At 40.5% G+C, this 17434-nt stretch overlaps 1 protein-coding gene and 1 long non-coding RNA gene across 5 annotated transcripts in view; both read left to right on the top strand.

Moving 5' to 3' along the window:
- The window catches only part of LRP2BP (LRP2 binding protein), a 32035-nt gene that overhangs the window by 4203 nt on the left and 10398 nt on the right, over nt 1–17434 (top strand). For 3 of the 4 annotated variants that reach the window (XR_003509053.1, XR_003509052.1, XM_027530002.1), the window contains 3 exons: nt 3080–3206; nt 4065–4177; nt 9164–9277. Coding sequence is in view for 1 of the 4 variants with exons in the window: in XM_027530002.1 (XP_027385803.1) it covers nt 3101–3206; nt 4065–4177; nt 9164–9277 (333 nt within the window). In the remaining 3 variants the exon portion in view is untranslated. The remainder of the gene's footprint in view (nt 1–3079; nt 3207–4064; nt 4178–9163; nt 9278–17434) is intronic. The other variant, XR_003509054.1, reaches the window with a different exon arrangement.
- LOC113884908 lies at nt 12447–16181 on the top strand. Its single transcript, XR_003509055.1, has 2 exons — nt 12447–15178; nt 16133–16181. It is a non-coding gene; the product is annotated as an uncharacterized LOC113884908 (long non-coding RNA).

Here is a 17434-nt window from a genome sequence, read left to right as displayed (position 1 = left end):
ATTAATTAGAATTAGGCTAATTTCATCTATTTTCTATTTGCCTTTATTGGCCAAAAAGATGACTAGAAAACATTCCCTAAATGCATAGCATTGAAAGGAGGAGTAATTGGGAATACCTTCTAATCCCCATTTATCACTATTGTATAATATTTAATTATATTGTATACATTTAGCAATAATGCTATAGAGAAATTTAGCTCTAAAGCAAATGAAGAAATATAAAGTAAAACTAAAAATCTCAATAGTTGACTTGGTTTCACATGTATTATTTAGATCTCTTGAGAATTTTATAACCCCCAAACATATTCAATATTCCTCAGACATTTCTGAATATGATGTTTCAATTATTTATTGCCAACTAGGTGCCCTGTTATTTATATTAATGTTGACCAGATTCCAGTGAGTCTTAAAAGTAACTAGATATTAATTATTAATAAAGATGTGTGGCAGATATATTTCTATAGCTCATACACTGAAGATAATATATCACTGCAAATAAGAAAACTTTTCAAAGACAGAAGATGATAGCCAGAGCTGGAATTTCAATAACTGTTCTTTGATTTTTAACAGTTTTTTTTTTAAATCCACAGATTGAAAATTACTTGAACTAATCAATATAATTATGACCTTCATTGGCATAGGCAGTCAGGAAATCCATATATGATCCTAGTATGATTGTAAATGGAAAAGGAACTGGCAGCGCACTCCACTATTCTTGCCTGGAAAATCACATGGACAGAGGAGCCTGGAGAGTTAAGAGCCCATGGGGTTGCAAAGAGTCGGATACCACTGAATGACTAGCACACGTAAAAGCAAAAGGATTTCCCACAAAGAAATTCTTCTTGTGCCTAGTCAAACTTCTTGGGAAAGATGATAAATTATATAGCTATTCTAAACAACTACTGCTCCAGGATATTATGGCACAAAGAATAGATACTGGGTTGGTCAGAAAGTTCGTTCAGGTTTTTCTGTAACATCTTATGGAAAAACTCAAATGGAGTTTTTGGCCAACTCAATAGATAACTGATAAAGATGGATAGATAGGGAGGAAAGGAGTAAGGAAAAAGACAGCTCTTCTTTACAAAAGCATTCCAAACACATCGTTTAGACATTCCTCACTCCAGGAAGTAGAAGTTAATCCTTACCTCACCCCATCCTCCTCAGTGTGGGCTCTGCATAATGACTTGCTTCCAAAAAGTAGAGTATGGGAAGTAAGGGGAAGTAACTTCACAGTGGAGAAACCTGTGAAACACTGCACTGGCCAAGTGTTTGTTATTATCATCAGTAATAAGTCATGCACCCTTGATACGGTCTGCCGAAAAGATATTTCACCTCTGCATCTTCCCAAAGTCCATAACCCAAGTCTAACCATGAGTAAAATATCAGGTAAACCCTGATTGGGAAACATTCTACAGGATATCTGGCCAGTACAAAACTGTCAAAGTTGTTAAAAACAAGGAAAACCTGAGAATCTGTCATAGACCAGAGGAGGCTAAGGAGACATGATGACTATGGGATCCTGGAACAGAAAGAGGAAATTACAGTAGTCCCCTGTTACCTGCATTTTCAATTCCTGTGGTTTCAGGCCCATCATCGTCTGAAAATATTAAATGGAAAATAACAGAAATAAGCAATTCATAAATTTTAAATTTATGCTGCTCTGAGTAGTGTGATGAAATCGCACTCCATCCCTCCTGGGAGGTGAATCACCCCTTTTGTCCAGGTTAGTCGCCTAGTAGCCACCTGGGTTATCAAATTTACTTGTGTTCAAGTAACCCTTATTTAGTTACTGATGGCCCCAAAGCACAAGAGTCAAGATGCTGACAATTCAGAGATAACAGAAACATGCTGTGAACATCATCATACTTGGATTGTCTTAGTTCTTCTAAATACTTCACCTAATACTGCTTCACCCTAAAGTTCTTTGGAAACTTCTATATTTCCTGGTACAACCATAGGTTTTTGGAATCATATAATCCAAGAAGTTTACATATTTAGGAACAGATATTTTGAAATCCTCTAGTTCAAACTATTTGTAATCCAAACTACAGATGAGAAAATTAACTCTTAAAAAAAATGAAAATCACAGATAGTTTGGTGATTTTTTCCTCTGGTATACTGATTTATCTCCCTTTCTGCACTTTATTCTCATTGTGTGTGTGTGAGTCGCTCAGTCATGTCTAACTCTTTGCGACCCCATGGACTGTAGCTCACCAGGCTCTTCTATTCATGGAATTCTCCAGGCAAGCATAGTGGAGTGGGTTGCCATTCCCTTCTCATAAACAAAGCAATTTATTGTCCAAAATAGTATCATAAAATTGTATGATTGTGGCTTTCCAGTCATACTAAAGATCTATTGAGTTCTCTTCACCACCAATCAGGAAGCTTTACTGGAAGCTTGTTCCTGATTGGTGAGAGCATGCTGTAACAGTGGAATTCCATGGAGTAAACAAAAAAGCGTAGCAACAACTGAGTTTGCGGTCTCACTACCCTCAGCCTAGGCCAACCTGGACTCCTTCATCCCACATGAGGTGGCCTCTACATTTTATATGAAGGCTCTGATTTTCCATTCAACTGTGATCCACCTTATAACATGGAAACCCATTACAGATGGAAAGATAAAACTGAACAACACAGTTAAAGTAAAGTGTATTCCCAGGTAAAATAGACAGGTGCTTTCATTTAAAATGGATTAGTTTGATGAGCTTCAGTTAATGGAAAGGCACTGGTGCACAAGAACTGTACCTATGAGCAGTGTCACCAATTCCTACTAGTGGCAGCAGCTGTGGTGGGTGACATGACTTGCTAGAGCATGTATTTCCCAGCCAGAGAGGACTTGCAGATAGCCCTGATCATTGACTCCATGTGGTGGGAACAGACATGGACGAGGGCTTCTCTTAGCTCTGAAAGGTCCTAGTTTCCTAAGAAGGAATGCTCATATACCAGAGCTTAGTTTGGTGCCCTATCCCTCAGTGATGAGGGGAGGATGCTCTTTCTGTCAAGTGGAAATGGAATCTCTTGGTGCATTTTCCTGGAGGAAGATATTTCTACCATATTATTATTTTACTCTCTTTTACAGAATACCCACTGTGGAGACAGGATGAAGTTGACCAGTGAAAAGTTGCCCAAGAACCCCTCATATACTTCTCTATCCCACTTCGCTGCTAAGAATGCAAAAGTCTTCCAGTGGAGAAAGGAAAAGACTGGTACAAGTCCTGATAGTATTTTCACTTAAAGTTAATTATGTACACCAGAGCCAAAGAGACAAGAAATACAAGTCTTATTGCTGGCGAGGAAGTGGTTAATTCTTCCAGTGGAGAAAGGAAGAGACTGGTACAAGTCCTGATGATATTTTCACTAAATGTTAATTACGTACACCAGAGCAAAAGAGACAGGAAATATGAGTCTTATTGCTGGCAAGGAAGTGGTTAAGTTTACAGTCCTTTCTAGCTTTTCTGTAAGAATTTGTGGAATTGCTACCCAGCTTATCTGGTAGCAGATCATCAATGAAGAAGTTTCATCATGAAATCCTGCTCCTGGTTTTACTCTCAGGACTTTAGAACACCCTTCTTGAAAAAAACAAAGCCAGATGTCACTTCTGTTAGAGAGGACAGTACCATACTTTATTTGAAATAGGCATTTAAAGCTACCATTTCTTTTTCTATAGACCTAAAAAAAATTAAATTGGGGATGGTTAGATCATTTAGTTAGAGTAGTTCTAATTAAGACTGAAATTAAGAATTTCACACAAAGGCCAGCTTTGTCTAAAGAATTCCACACGGACTACATTGCTAGAGCTCCTGCCTAGTAGGAAAGAGGGTTAGTGTGACAGCCCACCAATACACTTCTTAATTATATAAGGTACAATGTCTGGTGTGATAGTGCTTTCTTTTTTCTAAGGTGGTGCTTTTTCCTTGAACTAAGGAGGTCAGTTTTAGGAATGAGAACTAGGAAGGAAGCCAGTATAAACAATGTCAGATGAATTCTATATACTTTATTACTTTAAGAGAAAAAATTCACATTGTATGGGTAAAGATGGAATTCTTTACTTTTTTAAAAACCAGATCATTACAGCCATGCTAATTTGGTGGATAAGGCCTTGCAGCTCTTGAAAGAAAGGATAAGAAGAGGGGATACTATGGCATATTTTCTACGAGGTCAACTGTACTTTGAAGAGGTACCAGTTTTTGTGGGTTTATTTTCATTTCATATAAAGCCATTGTTAGATCTTCATACAAAGTTTCCTATAGAGTTCCTTACCATTGTTAAGCCAGGGAAGTTCTGTCAAATTCCCTAGATTGTGTTTGTGGCTTTGATCATGATACGCTGGTCCCAGCTTACAGAGCTATTTGACCTTTCTCCATAAAAGTCATTCTAATGAATGTCATTTATGGGAGTCATTTTGTTATGAAATCCATTTGCACATAATAAATAAAAAGTCTAATTTTTATATTTTGCTAAAATATTCAGTGTCATTTGTAAAGTATTTTATTATTAACAATTAAAAATCCTGATTCTTATCAATTAATAGTACTGAGAAGGCAATGGCACCCCACTCCAGTACTCTTGCCTGGAAAATCCCATGGATGGAGGAGCCTGGTAGGCTGCAGTCCATGGGGTTGCTAAGAGTTGGGCACGACTGAGCAACTTCACTTTCACTTTTCACTTTCATGCATTGGAGAAGGAAATGGCAACTCGCTCCAGTGTTCTTGCCTGGAGAATCCCAGGGATGGTGGAGCTTGATGGGCTGCTGTCTATGGGGTCGCACAGAGTCAGACACGACTGAAGCGACTTAGCAGCAGCAGCAGCAAAGGTAGCTTTAAGTAAGTTTCTGTATGGATCAAGGAGAGAATTTCCCTCTTTATCCACATTATGCTGAAATTTACAAAGTAGGTCTAGGTAGACCTGTGCAAGATATCACTCCAGCTTCAGCAGTATAGCTTCAATTGTTCACTGAACCCCAAGGGAAGATGCAAAAAGGGATCAGCTGTCCCCTGCCCCTCACTATCTCTTGAATGCTTGGGCAACCCTTCACCTATATCCCACTTACTAATCTCTTTATGGCTCCTTCCTTCATTCTGGCAACAAATATTTGTTGAGGACTCATCACGTACCTGTCACTCTGAGAATCACGTAGCATAATGTTTAAGAGAATGATCTTTCAGCTTTGAACATAGGTTCAATTGTGGTTCTGTTGCTTGTTAACTATACCCTTGGGCACAAAGGCTTAACCTCTTAGTGCCTCAGTTTCATCTCTGCTGCTGCTACTGCTAAGTCACTTCAGTCGTGTCCGACTCAGTGCGACCCCATAGATGGCAGCCCACCAGGCTCCCCCGTCCCTGGGATTCTCCAGGCAAGAACACTGGAGTGGGTTGCCATTTCCTTCTCCAATGCGTGAAAGTGAAAAGTGAAAGTGAAGTCGCAGTCATGTTGGACCCTCAGCGACCCCATGGACTGCAGCCTTCCAGGCTCCCCCGTCCATGGGATTTTCCAGGCAAGAGTACTGGAGTGGGGTGCCATAGAGCTATTATGAGGATATGTTAATTGTAAAAATACTTACTAATAGGGCCTGCCACTTAATAAGTGCTTTATAAGTATTTGCTACTATTATGCTAGGTACTAACTCTACAGTGGTGAGGGAATTAGAATGGTCCCCATTTCATGGAGCTTATAGTCAAGAGGAAGATAACAAGTTAATATATGATTACAAATAAGTTAAAAGTACTGTGAAAGCAATTAACTGGCTACTCTGATAGAGAATAACTTAGGGGTAGGGCAGAAAGACCTGTTGTTGAAACTGAAACTTAAGGAAACAGGCAATGCAAACAGCCACAGGGAAGTACATTCCAGGTAGAAGGGAAAACAAATGCAACGTTTCTGAGATGAAGAAGACTTTGGCGAGCTCTACAATGTGAATAGAATGCAAAGTCAAGTGGGCCTTAGGAAGCATCACTACAAACAAAGCTAGTGGAGGTGATGGAATTCCAGTTGAGCCATTTCAAATCCCAAAAGATGATGCTGTGAAAGTGCTGCCCTCAATATGCCAGCAAATTTGGAACACTCAGCACTGGCCACAGGACTGGAAAAGGTCAGTTTTCATTCCAACCCCAAAGAAAGGCAATACCAAAGAATGCTCAAACTACTGCACAATTGCACTCATCTCACATGCTAGCAAAGTAATGCTCAAAATTCTCCAAGCCAGGCTTCAATAGTACGTGAACCATGAACTTCCAGGTAATCAAGCTGGATTTAGAAAAGGCAGAGGAACCAGAGATCAAATTACCAACATCCACTGGATCATTGAAAAAGCAAGAGAGTTCCAGAAAAACATCTACTACAGCTTTATTGACTATACCAAAGCCTTTGACTGTGTTCAGTTCAGTTCAGTTCAGTTCAGTCGCTCAGTCGTGTCCGACTCTTTGCAACCCCATGAATCGCAGCACACCAGGCCTCCCTGTCCATCACCAACTCCCAGAGTTCACTCAAATAGCATATTGGGCACCTACCGACCTGGGGAATTCCTCTTTCAGTATCCTATCATTTTGCCTTTTCATGCTGTTCATGGGGTTCTCAAGGCAAGAATACTGAAGTGGTTTGCTATTCCCTTCTCCAGTGGACCACATTCTGTCAGACCTGTCCACCATGACCCGCCCATCTTGAGTGGCTGCACAGGGCATGGCTTAGTTTCATTGAGTTAGACAAGGCTGTGGTCCTAGCGTGATTAGACTGACTATAGTTTTCTGTGACTGTGTGGACCACAACAAACTGTGGGAAATTCTGAAAGAGATGGGAATACAAGACCACCTGACCTGCCTCTTGAGAAATCTGTATGCAGGTCAAGAAGCAACAGTTAGAACTGGACATGGAACAACAGACTGGTTCCAAATTGGGAAAGGAGTATATCATGGCTATATATTGTCACTCTGGTTATTTAACTTATATGCAGAGAACATCATGAGAAATGCTGGACTGAATGAAGCACAAGCTGGAATCAAGATTGCCAGGAGAAATATCAATAACCTCATATATGCAGATGACACCACCCTTATGGCAGAAAGTGAAGAAGTAAAGAGCCTCTTGATGAAAGAGGAGAGTGGAAAATTTGGCTTAAAGCTCAACATTCAGAAAATTAAGATCATGGCATCTGGTCCCATCACTTCATGGCCAGTAGATGGGGAAACAGTGAAAACAGTGACAGACTTTATTTTCTTGGGCTCCAAAATCACTGCAGATGGTTACTGCAGCCATAAAATTAAAAGATGCTTGCTCCTTGGAAGAAAACTTACGACCAAACCTAAAGAGTATATTAAAAAGCAGAGGCATTACTTTGCCAACAAAGGTCCATCTTGTCAAAGCTATGGTTTTTCCAGTAGTCATGTATGGATGTGAGAGTTGGACTATAAAGAAAGCTGAGCGCCAAAAAATTGATGCTTTTGAACTGTGGTGTTGGAGAAGACTCTTGAGAGTCCCTTGGACTGCAAGGAGATCCACCAGTCCATCCTAAAGGAAATCAGTCCTGAATATTCATTAGAAGGACAGATGCTGAAGCTGAAACTCCAATACTTTGGCCACCTGATGCGAAGAACTAACTCATTGGAAAAGACCCTGATGCTGGGAAAGATTGAAGGTGGGAGGAGAAGGGGATGGCAGAGGATGAGATGGTTGGATGGCATCACCGACTCAATGGACATGAGTTTGAGCAAGCTCTGGGAGTGGGTGATGGACAGGGAGGCCTGGCATGCTGCAGTCCATGGGGTCGCAAAGAGTTGGACACGACTGAGTAACTGAACTGAAGGGCTCTAGACGAACCTTGTTTCAAAAGTAATGAGAAGCTCTAGGAAGTGTTTTGAGACTGTGATGAATGGACTGGAAGGGAAGCATTAAACCAAGACCAGTTTAGAGAGAAATTATACTAGTTGGGGCAAGAGAGGATGGTGGTCTTGACCAGAGTGGTAGCAGTGGAACTGGGTCCTGGATTTATTTTGGAGATACAAGTAATGGTGGCATGGACTGAAAAATGGAAAAGTGGGTGAGTTTTGAGGAAACCATCAAAAGTTCAGTTTTGGGACATTTTATGTTTAAGATTCCCCTTCGTCATCCAACTATAAGGTTTCAAAGTAGAAACTACATGTGATACTCTAGATCTCAAAAGAAAAGTCAGAGTTGAAAGTAAATATATATCTGAGATTTTCCAGCATGTATGACATTTAAAATCACGAAAACTGTAAGGTCCTCTCTTCTCTTTCTCTGTATAAGAGTATTCTGAGTTTTCCAGCCTTCGTATCTTGGCCAAACATTAGCCAGAAAATAGAATGAATCTTTACAAGTCATTTACTTATTGTTAGCATTTTGATGCAATTTTTATTACTTTTATCAATTTGTTGATTAATTACAGTTTAGGAAAAGAGAAATTCAGTAGTTTCTGTGTTTTCCAAAAGTTGTTTTTGTCAGGCCTTCTCATTCTAGTACTGACCTTTCAACTCAGAGACTCTTTTTCCACTATTACAAATGATTTAGTCTTTAATGTAAGGCATTTTCCATGGGGGACTAAGATACAAGCTCCATGTTTGTTCCTTACACTTTAGCATATTTCTTATTATATCCTATGATGCTAAGAAGCCTTAAATGAATGACTTGTGACATGGAGGTTTCTATAGGACATATGGGAGGGAGATAATTTTTGAGAATCACACATTTGCTTTTCTGTGTCTTCTTTAGCTAGAAAATGGCAAAACTGGAAGAGCCATATTAGAGTGGATATTTAATAATAATGGATGTCCTGATGCTTATCTTTTCTCAGAGACTTTGGCCCCAACTCTGAAGTTTCTCAGATTCTGGGAGTGATGAGTAATATGGCAGGCTGGGATGAGCACCGAGCTAGGCTATCATTAGAGGGTAGTTCAGTAGTAGCCAAGAATAAGAGTGAAAGTCAAAGCAAGTCCCTCCTAGGTTCCTCCTTGTTACTTCCCTCAGTTGCCATGTTTAGGTTTGTTTTACTGATTTTTATAGTGTGTTGTTTGTTGTCAATGGCTCACTTGTAAATTCCATAAATTTGTTTCTGTCTTTATTTGGTGCTGCTAGCTAGATTTAGGTGGGAACTAAGTATCTGTGATTACTTTAAGATAATAAAGAAAATAATTCAGTATTTCCTGGGAGCTTACAGGGATGGTATGAAGAAGCATTAGAACAGTTTGAAGAAATCAAGGAAAAGGATCATCAGGCAACTTACCAGCTAGGAGTGATGTATTATGATGGCCTGGGGACAGCTGCAGACTCTGTAAGTTATTGTTTTGTTCAGTGTTTAAGATTTCATGGTTCTGGATTTAAAATTATTTATATTTTAATAATATATATCTGTACTCATATTTAAATAATTATCTGTTCTTTCAGCATTTACATGAAAACAAAATTTCTTTTTGCCCCCTCCTTGCTACCACTAGCCATCAATAACATTTATGTTTTAAAATGTTTTCCTTTGTTCTTAAAAGTTATTTTAAAGCTACATGAACATGGAGAGAAGTTAGAAAATAAGCAAAATTAAGATCACTCCAAATTTTCCTATCAAATATGAAGTTATTATAGTTATTACTGTAGAGTTATTCTTTCATGTATTGCCCTATGCAGAAAAAAATTATGTGTGTGTATACACACCTACATTTTAAAAATATAAGACCAAGTATACATTACTGTTTTGTAATCTTTTTTTTCCACCTGTGTTTTGAATGTCCTTCATTGTCAATAGATATAGTCTACATTTTCATTTAAATACTTGTATAATAATCTATTGTATATCAATAGTATTTTTAGGCCTCATATTTTTGGCATGCTTGAAGATGAAAGAATAAGTTAAATTATGAGATTTTGAGATCAGTAGTACGATTTTCTCTATGCTATATGGTTTTCATTTTTTAATTATTTCCCCTTTTTTTTGCCTCATCTTACAAAGAAATTTCCTATGAAATTTATTTTTAAAATTTTCAAAGATATTTAGAATTTAGTTTCCCTGTATTCACTTGCAAAGGTGTCCTGTATATACAGGTCTATTACAAATTCTAAAATGTGAAAGTGCACAGGCTTTCAAATTTTGGCTTTACCACTGGTTTCAAATCTTGGTTTCGCCACCTATTAGCAGTATAATCTTGGGAAAATTATTTCTAGCTTTAGTGTCCTTATTTGTAAAGTGAAGATAAGTAATCTCAGAAATACATCTGTCATTTCCCCCTCTCCTTTGGTCATGGCCAGCCTTGATGATTGATCATAACCCAATCAGCTACAAAGAAGTACCTAAGTCCAGACATAGTCTCAGAACTTTTATCAGTACAAAGCTTTAAGGATACATTACCAGGTTAATCCATTGGAGGCAGCATAAAAAATAAAACTCATTAACCTAACTCATATAGTTGTTAATGAGATTGGATGACAACACATAAAAATAACTAACACAGGGCACATGGAGTAAGTGTCCAAGAAGCATTTTCCTCCCTGACTTTATCTTGTATAAAGTTAATAATGAGAACCATACTCTAATTCCTGAAATTCTTCATTTTTCCGTATTTATAATCATTGCACCCTATGATGAAATGAATGGTAAAAATAAATATTTGCATTAATTGAAAGATACTCATTGTAACCTACGTATAGTTTAATTTTTGAAAGTTTAGTAACCTGCAGTATCCATTACTACATTGCCTGCATTTACTCCAAATTTAATACAGCTGACCATACCCTCCTTGCAACACCCTCCCCCCTTAGCATCTGAGATATCTTTAGTTCATCTGATTCTCCCTCATACTTTGCACACATCATTCTACCATTGTTTGTATATTTGAAATACAGTTTTTTCTGTTTGCCTCTTCACAGCCACTCCTCAGACCCTTGTGCTAGCTGCTTCTCTCCCATCTAATGTTGAAATATGTCAGAACCTTGGCCTCAGCCCTTCCTGCCTCCTTTCACTCTCTCCTTGAGTAGGCTCATCCAGTCTCATGGCTGACACTTATCTATACATACTTTTTTAAAACTTTCCGATCATTGTCTTCATACCAGAAATGAATTCTGAGATCCACATAGCCAGCTGCCTGCCTCTCCCTAAATGATGAATCAGGTAAATTCATAGATTTGGTGTTACTTTCCGTTTTTTCTGTTTTCTCAGTGAAATAAAAGTGAGGCCATGTGTTTGCTTTAGCAGCATGTATGCAGAGCCTGTGCAAAGATGACACACAAACTCATGAACTGTTCCATACTTTTTATAAAAATATTTTAAGAATCAAAGCCATGAGCTGAGACTGAGGAGTGGGAGCAGGGAGAGCAGAAGTTTGAAGAGAAAGAAGGTTTGAAATAGTATCCCCTCTTCAAGATAAGTGGGAGAGACTACTGTTGAAACAAATTGATAGAATTACTTGTGAGGGCTGAGAGCTTGCTCTGAAATTTATAGTCATAAATTTTAAGAAGGACCTGTTAGCATGGTTATTTTTTTTTCTAGCCATGTTCAATGGTTTTAAGTACAGCAGAGTAGGGAGAAATAGGGTATTTGCCTCATGAGTGAGTGTCATGGAGGGAAGAGGGACAAAGAGTACAGTGACAGATATAGAATAAATTGATAATGTGGGAAGAACATGAAGGTGTGGACAGATCAGGAAAATTGGTAGATTCAATGGGTTGGGATATGGCAACTCCACAAAGTAGAATGACTTCAATGTGATTACATATGGAGACCAGAAGAGGAAAAGGAAGATGGCTTCTGTAGGTCTCTTCAGTTAACCCCAAGGTAAAGGAGCAAAGAGCAAATTCTTTTAATTTTTATCACTTTATAAATTTACTGAGTTGTTCTTGAGATTAATTTGGCCCAAAGTCTGGTTGAACCAAATGTGCTTTGTGTGGTAGACCTGAAATGTCTTGAAATTTACATTATAAACCCTCAAATACAAAATAGTTATGTTTACTGTAATCATATATCTTTGGAAAGAAATTGAGAGGAAAAAATACATACACACCAGTATGTATATATGTGCCTGTGTATCTTTTATATTTGTACATATTTACCATGTCTGGGGCTTTTCAGTCCTTCCTATCAAGGTGGGTTCCCATTTGGCACTGTATTCCATTTCTTTCCAACCTGAAAAACTTCCTTTAAAGAGCATTTTTTGCATAATGTGCAGGTGATGAGTTATCTCCAATTGTGAGTACCTGAAAATGTCTTCAGTCTACCTTCATTTCTAATGAATTGTTTTGGGGTTGAGCTCTTTCTTACTCCACTTTAAAAATGCCATTCTAAAATCTCCTGGCTTCTCATGAGAAGTCAGTCTCTGTATTGTGTGTTAGTCGCTCAGTTGTGTCCGACTCTTTGTGACTCCATGCACTATAGCCCATCAGGCTCCTCTGTCCATGGAGTTCTCCAGACAAGAGTACTGGAGTGGGTTGCCATTCCCTTCTCTAGGGGATCTTCCCAACCCAGGGATCGAACCTGTCTCCTGCATTGCAGGCAGATACCTTACCATCTGAACCACCAGGGAAGCTTTGTATTATGTTTCCTGTATGTAATGTGGCCTTTTTCTCTGGCTGCTTTGCAAGGCGTCTATAGCTTTCAGCAGTTTGACTATGATGTGTGCCTAGGAGAGGGTTTTTATGTATCCTCTCTGGGGTTTACTGAATTTCAAGGATCCCTTTCGGTTGCAGTTTTCAAGAGTTACTCCTTTTCCAGTTTATGTTTGCTTTGGTAAACTTCCTAGTGCCTTTAAAAAGTGGTTCTATATGTTTGGTCCCAGTTTAATCACTGCCATCTGTGGGAGGATTTGCACAAACACGTCACTCTACTATGGTTGTACCTTAAGTTCTCTCTTACTAACAAGCTGGGGTGGAATGGTAGACACCTGCTCACACACTCACAGAAATAGATCCATGTGATCTGGGACTCAGTAAAACACTTTATTTTCTCATCTTTTACTGTGTTGTTTAGCCAAGAACAGCATTTTGAGAGAGCAGTGAGGGGTAAAAGTTAGAAAGAAGCATACACAACTGTACATGACATTAAATATTATTTTTTTCTTTGGAGTGACTTTGAAGGTTTTGAAACAGGATTAAGTCCATTTCACCTGCCTTCATTTGTCAAGGTTTTTTTAAAGCTAACATGCCCTCCAGGCAGCATGAGCATAAACCATAAACCATTGCCCAAGTGGTTGTCTAGAAACTGGGAGTCAGCTGCATCTAGTTTGAGCAGCTGGTTGAGACTGGGTCGGGCCACCCACCCTCCAGCTGGGCATCCACAGGTGTCCATTGCTTGGTGATCTTTTAAATGTGCAGAAGCCTGTAGCTTAGTTACACCTGCGCAGAGCGATAATTATCCACCAGTCACCGCACCTTTCCCCATGCCCTCCACGCTCCCTACATCTCCAACTGCCATGCTGCGTTATTCATTATCCTGTGAATACCTGAAGCCACTTGCCTTGGGAAGCTGGTTTGAGGTTTGTTCTTCCTGTCTTCTGGTTTGACTGCCTTGCAAATAAACCCTCTTTTTGCTGCAGACCTTGGTGTCTCAGTGTTTGGCTTGCAGTGTGTCTGGCAAGACAAATCTAGTTTGGTAACAGATGTGGTGAGGCAGCCAAGAGGTAAGTAAAAATAAAGCTTTCACCTGTGGCTCGTTGGCCCCTTGCAGGCACTGAGGACCTGGGGACGAGCAGACCCTATGGCTCTCGCTCCCCATCCCCACATCCTCTGCCTGCCTTTTGTGTGGAGAAAAACTTCAAAGAATGAATTCAGAGAAATGAAGGTGTTGAAGCAAAGGAAAACAAGACAAAATTACACTACTTCAGCCATTAAACGAAGCCAAGGCCCTTTAGTTCCTCCTCAAGGGCTACAGATAATATTCTAAACCACATCCTTTGAGCTGTTTTGTAGCCACCGAAACCCCCACCAGGTAGAAGAAGTTAAATATATGATTACCAGACTAGCCATGAGAACTGGCCCCAAAGAAATGGGAACAAACAAACCCTAGAACCAAAGATTAAGTGTACTTAATACAATCAAGATGACACTGATCAGACCACTTCACGACCAATTTCAAGATGACTGTCAGAACTGACGGTGCTGTTCTGCATGCAGCCCCTTCTCCAACTATAAAAGTTCTTGCCCACTGATTGTCAGTGAGGAGTTGGCTTTCAGACTTGAGTCCACCGTTCTCTCCCATTGCTGGCCTCCAGAATAAAAAACTTTCGACCAGACTTGCCTCTCAAGTATTGGCTTCTGAGCGGTGAGCAGCCAGACCTGATTTGATTTTCAGTAACACATTTTGGAGGTTTGGGGCTTTTGGGTTTGGAAGACTTCTTTTGGGTGAGTAACTTCATTAAAGAAACACAACTATGCCTTGATTGTCTTTGCAACCCTGAATGGATGATGGACCAGAGGCCCACTTGGAGGGACTTTGGCAGACAGTATGGAAGGTTACAGGCCTCTGTATCTGGGTCACAGGCCCAGGGCCATGGTTTTGTTTTAGTCTTGCTTGTCCATGTATGTGTGTGTCTGACTCTAAATGTTAAGAATTGGCTACTGGGGATTGAGCTGAGGTGTCCAAACAAACCTTGAAAATGCTTTACCAGGAGCTAGACTGTCAGATGGGGAAAAGCATAACTTTGTACATATGCCTGAATGTCCCATTCCCCTTCTGAGAGATTTACTAAATACCAGGGTTACCTTTGCCCCTGGGCAAATGAGCATTAAAGTACCACCAGAGCAGGCTTGCAAATTGCAGGCTGTACCCCAAAGAGAAGAGCCTGCAGCTATTCCAGGAGAGATTGCAAAGAGGAGTCCAGAGGCCTGGGTGGACGAGAGATCAGCAAGAGCAGAGAGCTAGGCCTATATAAGTTAGGGCATCACCTGAGGTCGGCTTATACAGGATTTAAGAGCAGTCAGATTGTAAAAAAGGCTCATGGGGCAGTCCCTAAGCCCTGCACTGTCACTGATCTGTCCACAAAGTGTGGGTCTCCTGTATGAGAGCTGACAGATGCCTTTTCTTGCACTTCTTTGTTTTAAATCCCAAGAGTTGTTTGCTTTCAAGTGGGAAGATCTGATGCTAAGAGTTAAGCAACAGTACTGCCAGACAGTACTTCCTCGAGGATTTAAAACTTCACCCATCATATTTGGAGAAATCGTGGCAAAAGATTAAGGGACCCTCAACTAAATGAGGAAGGTAGGACGGTATTCAGATTACCAGTAAGACAAAGGACACTTGAGACCAGAATATGATTTTTATTTCTTTATTTTTTTTGGCTATGCTGGGTCTTCGTTGCTGTGCAGGCTTTTCGCTAGTTGTGGTGAGCAGGGGCTCCTCTTCGTTTTAGTGCTTGGGCTTCTCGTTGTGGTGGCTTCTCTCGTTGCTGGGCATGGGCTTTAGGCATGCGGGCTTCAGTAGTTGCAGCTCCCAGGCTCTAGAGCACAGGCTCAATAGTTGTTGGCACATGGGCTTAGTTGCTCTGAGATGAGGGATCCAACCTGTGTGCTCTACATTGGCAGGCAGGTTCCTATCCATTGTACCACCAGGGAAGTTGCCAGAACGTGATTTTGATTTCAGCCTTTTTGGTTGAACGAGGCTATCAGGTATCCAAGAAAAAGCAGAGTTCTCAGCCCTCTGGTAAATATTTGGGTTTTGAACTCTCACAAGGACAGAGACTTGCCCTCTGACAGAAGGGGAGCTCTAGGCAGAGCTGCAGCCCCCACCAAGAGACTGCTGCAGGAATCTCTGGGAGTGGCTGGCTTCTGCATATTTGGGTCCTCAGCTTTGGATGCACAGCAAAACCCCTTTCAGAAGTTCTTAGAGGAGGAGATAATGAACCTCTAGACTGAAGTTGTGGAGAATAAACATTCTGAAGCCCAGTTTCATCTTCAACAAACGGGACCTTATGAGGAACTGGCCAGGAGAGGGAAACCACACTCAGGAGGAATATCAACCCCAGCTGCTCCCAGTGGGCCAGTGAACCCCCCACAGATCTTAAGTTTATATTGAGGAAGAAGCCATGGGAAAGAAGGTGAATGGGGTTGCTGTGGTGGTGGGCTTGAGAAAGTAAAATTCAGAGAGCAATTTAAATAACTCATTAGTTATCAGATTGTTTTTTGTTCCGCTTTCTCTTTGTTTATAACCTCCCAGGCTTGGAAGGACAGTTCAGTGATCAGAATTTTTCAGTCTTTGGCAAAAGTAGGTAATTTCTCTACCTTTTGGCTGTCACCCAAAACCTGTATTTGATCATGCTGACCCCTTAGTTGTGCCTGTCATTAATTGTTGACCATCCCTAACTTCACTGTGACTTCAGGTGTGACTGTTGAATTAGGCTAATCAGTAAATTTCCTGTCCTTTGTATTTTCTTGACTAAGTGAAAATTTGGTCTCCTCCTGTCCTCAGAATAAAAAACCAAAACCAAACCTTTGGCATCTCCCCTTGCTAAGGTTCTGTTTGGCGAAGATATTTCAGAAACCACACTTAACTTTCCCAGCCTGTGTCCCTTGCATATTATCTGAGTGTTTCCGTCAACTGATAATGATCAAGACACTCAAATAGGTAAAAAGTATTATAAGACAGAGATCCCTGGCTCACAGTAAAGTAAAATCCCCAAGGATGAGAGTCTTAAGTTTTAATATGTCTGGTATTCTGTGTGCCCTCAGAGGGTACATAGTTGTCCCCGCTCCCAACCTGGTACATATTTATCTACAATTTTTATTACCAGTGTTGGGCCTGTGAATACCCTGACAGCTGGTGCCTAAGCGGTATTTGTTTGGGATCACAATGTTAACTTGAGGGACTTGCCTGGTGATCCAGTTGAGATTTCTCCTCCCAGTGTTGGGGGTGCGGGTCTGATTCCTGGTTGGGGAGCCAAGACCCCACATGCCTCCCAGCCAAAAAACCAAAGCATAAAATGGAAGCAGTGTCATAACAAATTCAATAAAGACTTTAAAAATCATCCACATTAAAAAAGATGCTCACTTGAAACCAGGAACATATTCTCAAATAAGTGCTTAAGAGATTGATTCAAGCCCATGTTAGGCCTTATCAGCAGGAATTAGCCAGAGCTGTCCTTGCCCCTATTCCTCAAGAGTGAGAAATGGTCAAAAGGTAAGGTGGGGACAGAAACCCACGTTCAAATCCATTTTGATTGCCTTCACTAATCCAGGTGCTTTTAAGACTGGTATGTCTCCCAGGCAGCATGTAGCCTAAACAAGATGCTTGCCCAAGCTCCTTTTAGGAACCTGGAGTCAGGCATGTCTACTTTGAGCTGAGCTGGTTCAGACGGGGTGGAACCATTGGCCCTTCATCTGGGCATGCACAAGTGTCCATTGCTTGGTGACTTTTTGAACATGCAGAGCCCTCTGGCTTAGGTACACCTGCACAGAACAGAAGACTCCCACACCTTTTCCCAGTCACTTTCCCCCCGCTCCACATGCTTCCAATGGCTGC

Source organism: Bos indicus x Bos taurus, chromosome 27 (genome assembly GCF_003369695.1).
Source record: "Bos indicus x Bos taurus breed Angus x Brahman F1 hybrid chromosome 27, Bos_hybrid_MaternalHap_v2.0, whole genome shotgun sequence".
Lineage (NCBI taxonomy): Eukaryota > Metazoa > Chordata > Mammalia > Artiodactyla > Bovidae > Bos > Bos indicus x Bos taurus.
The sequence above is the reverse complement of the archived record's forward strand: the minus strand, read 5'-3'. Positions and strand labels throughout refer to the sequence as shown.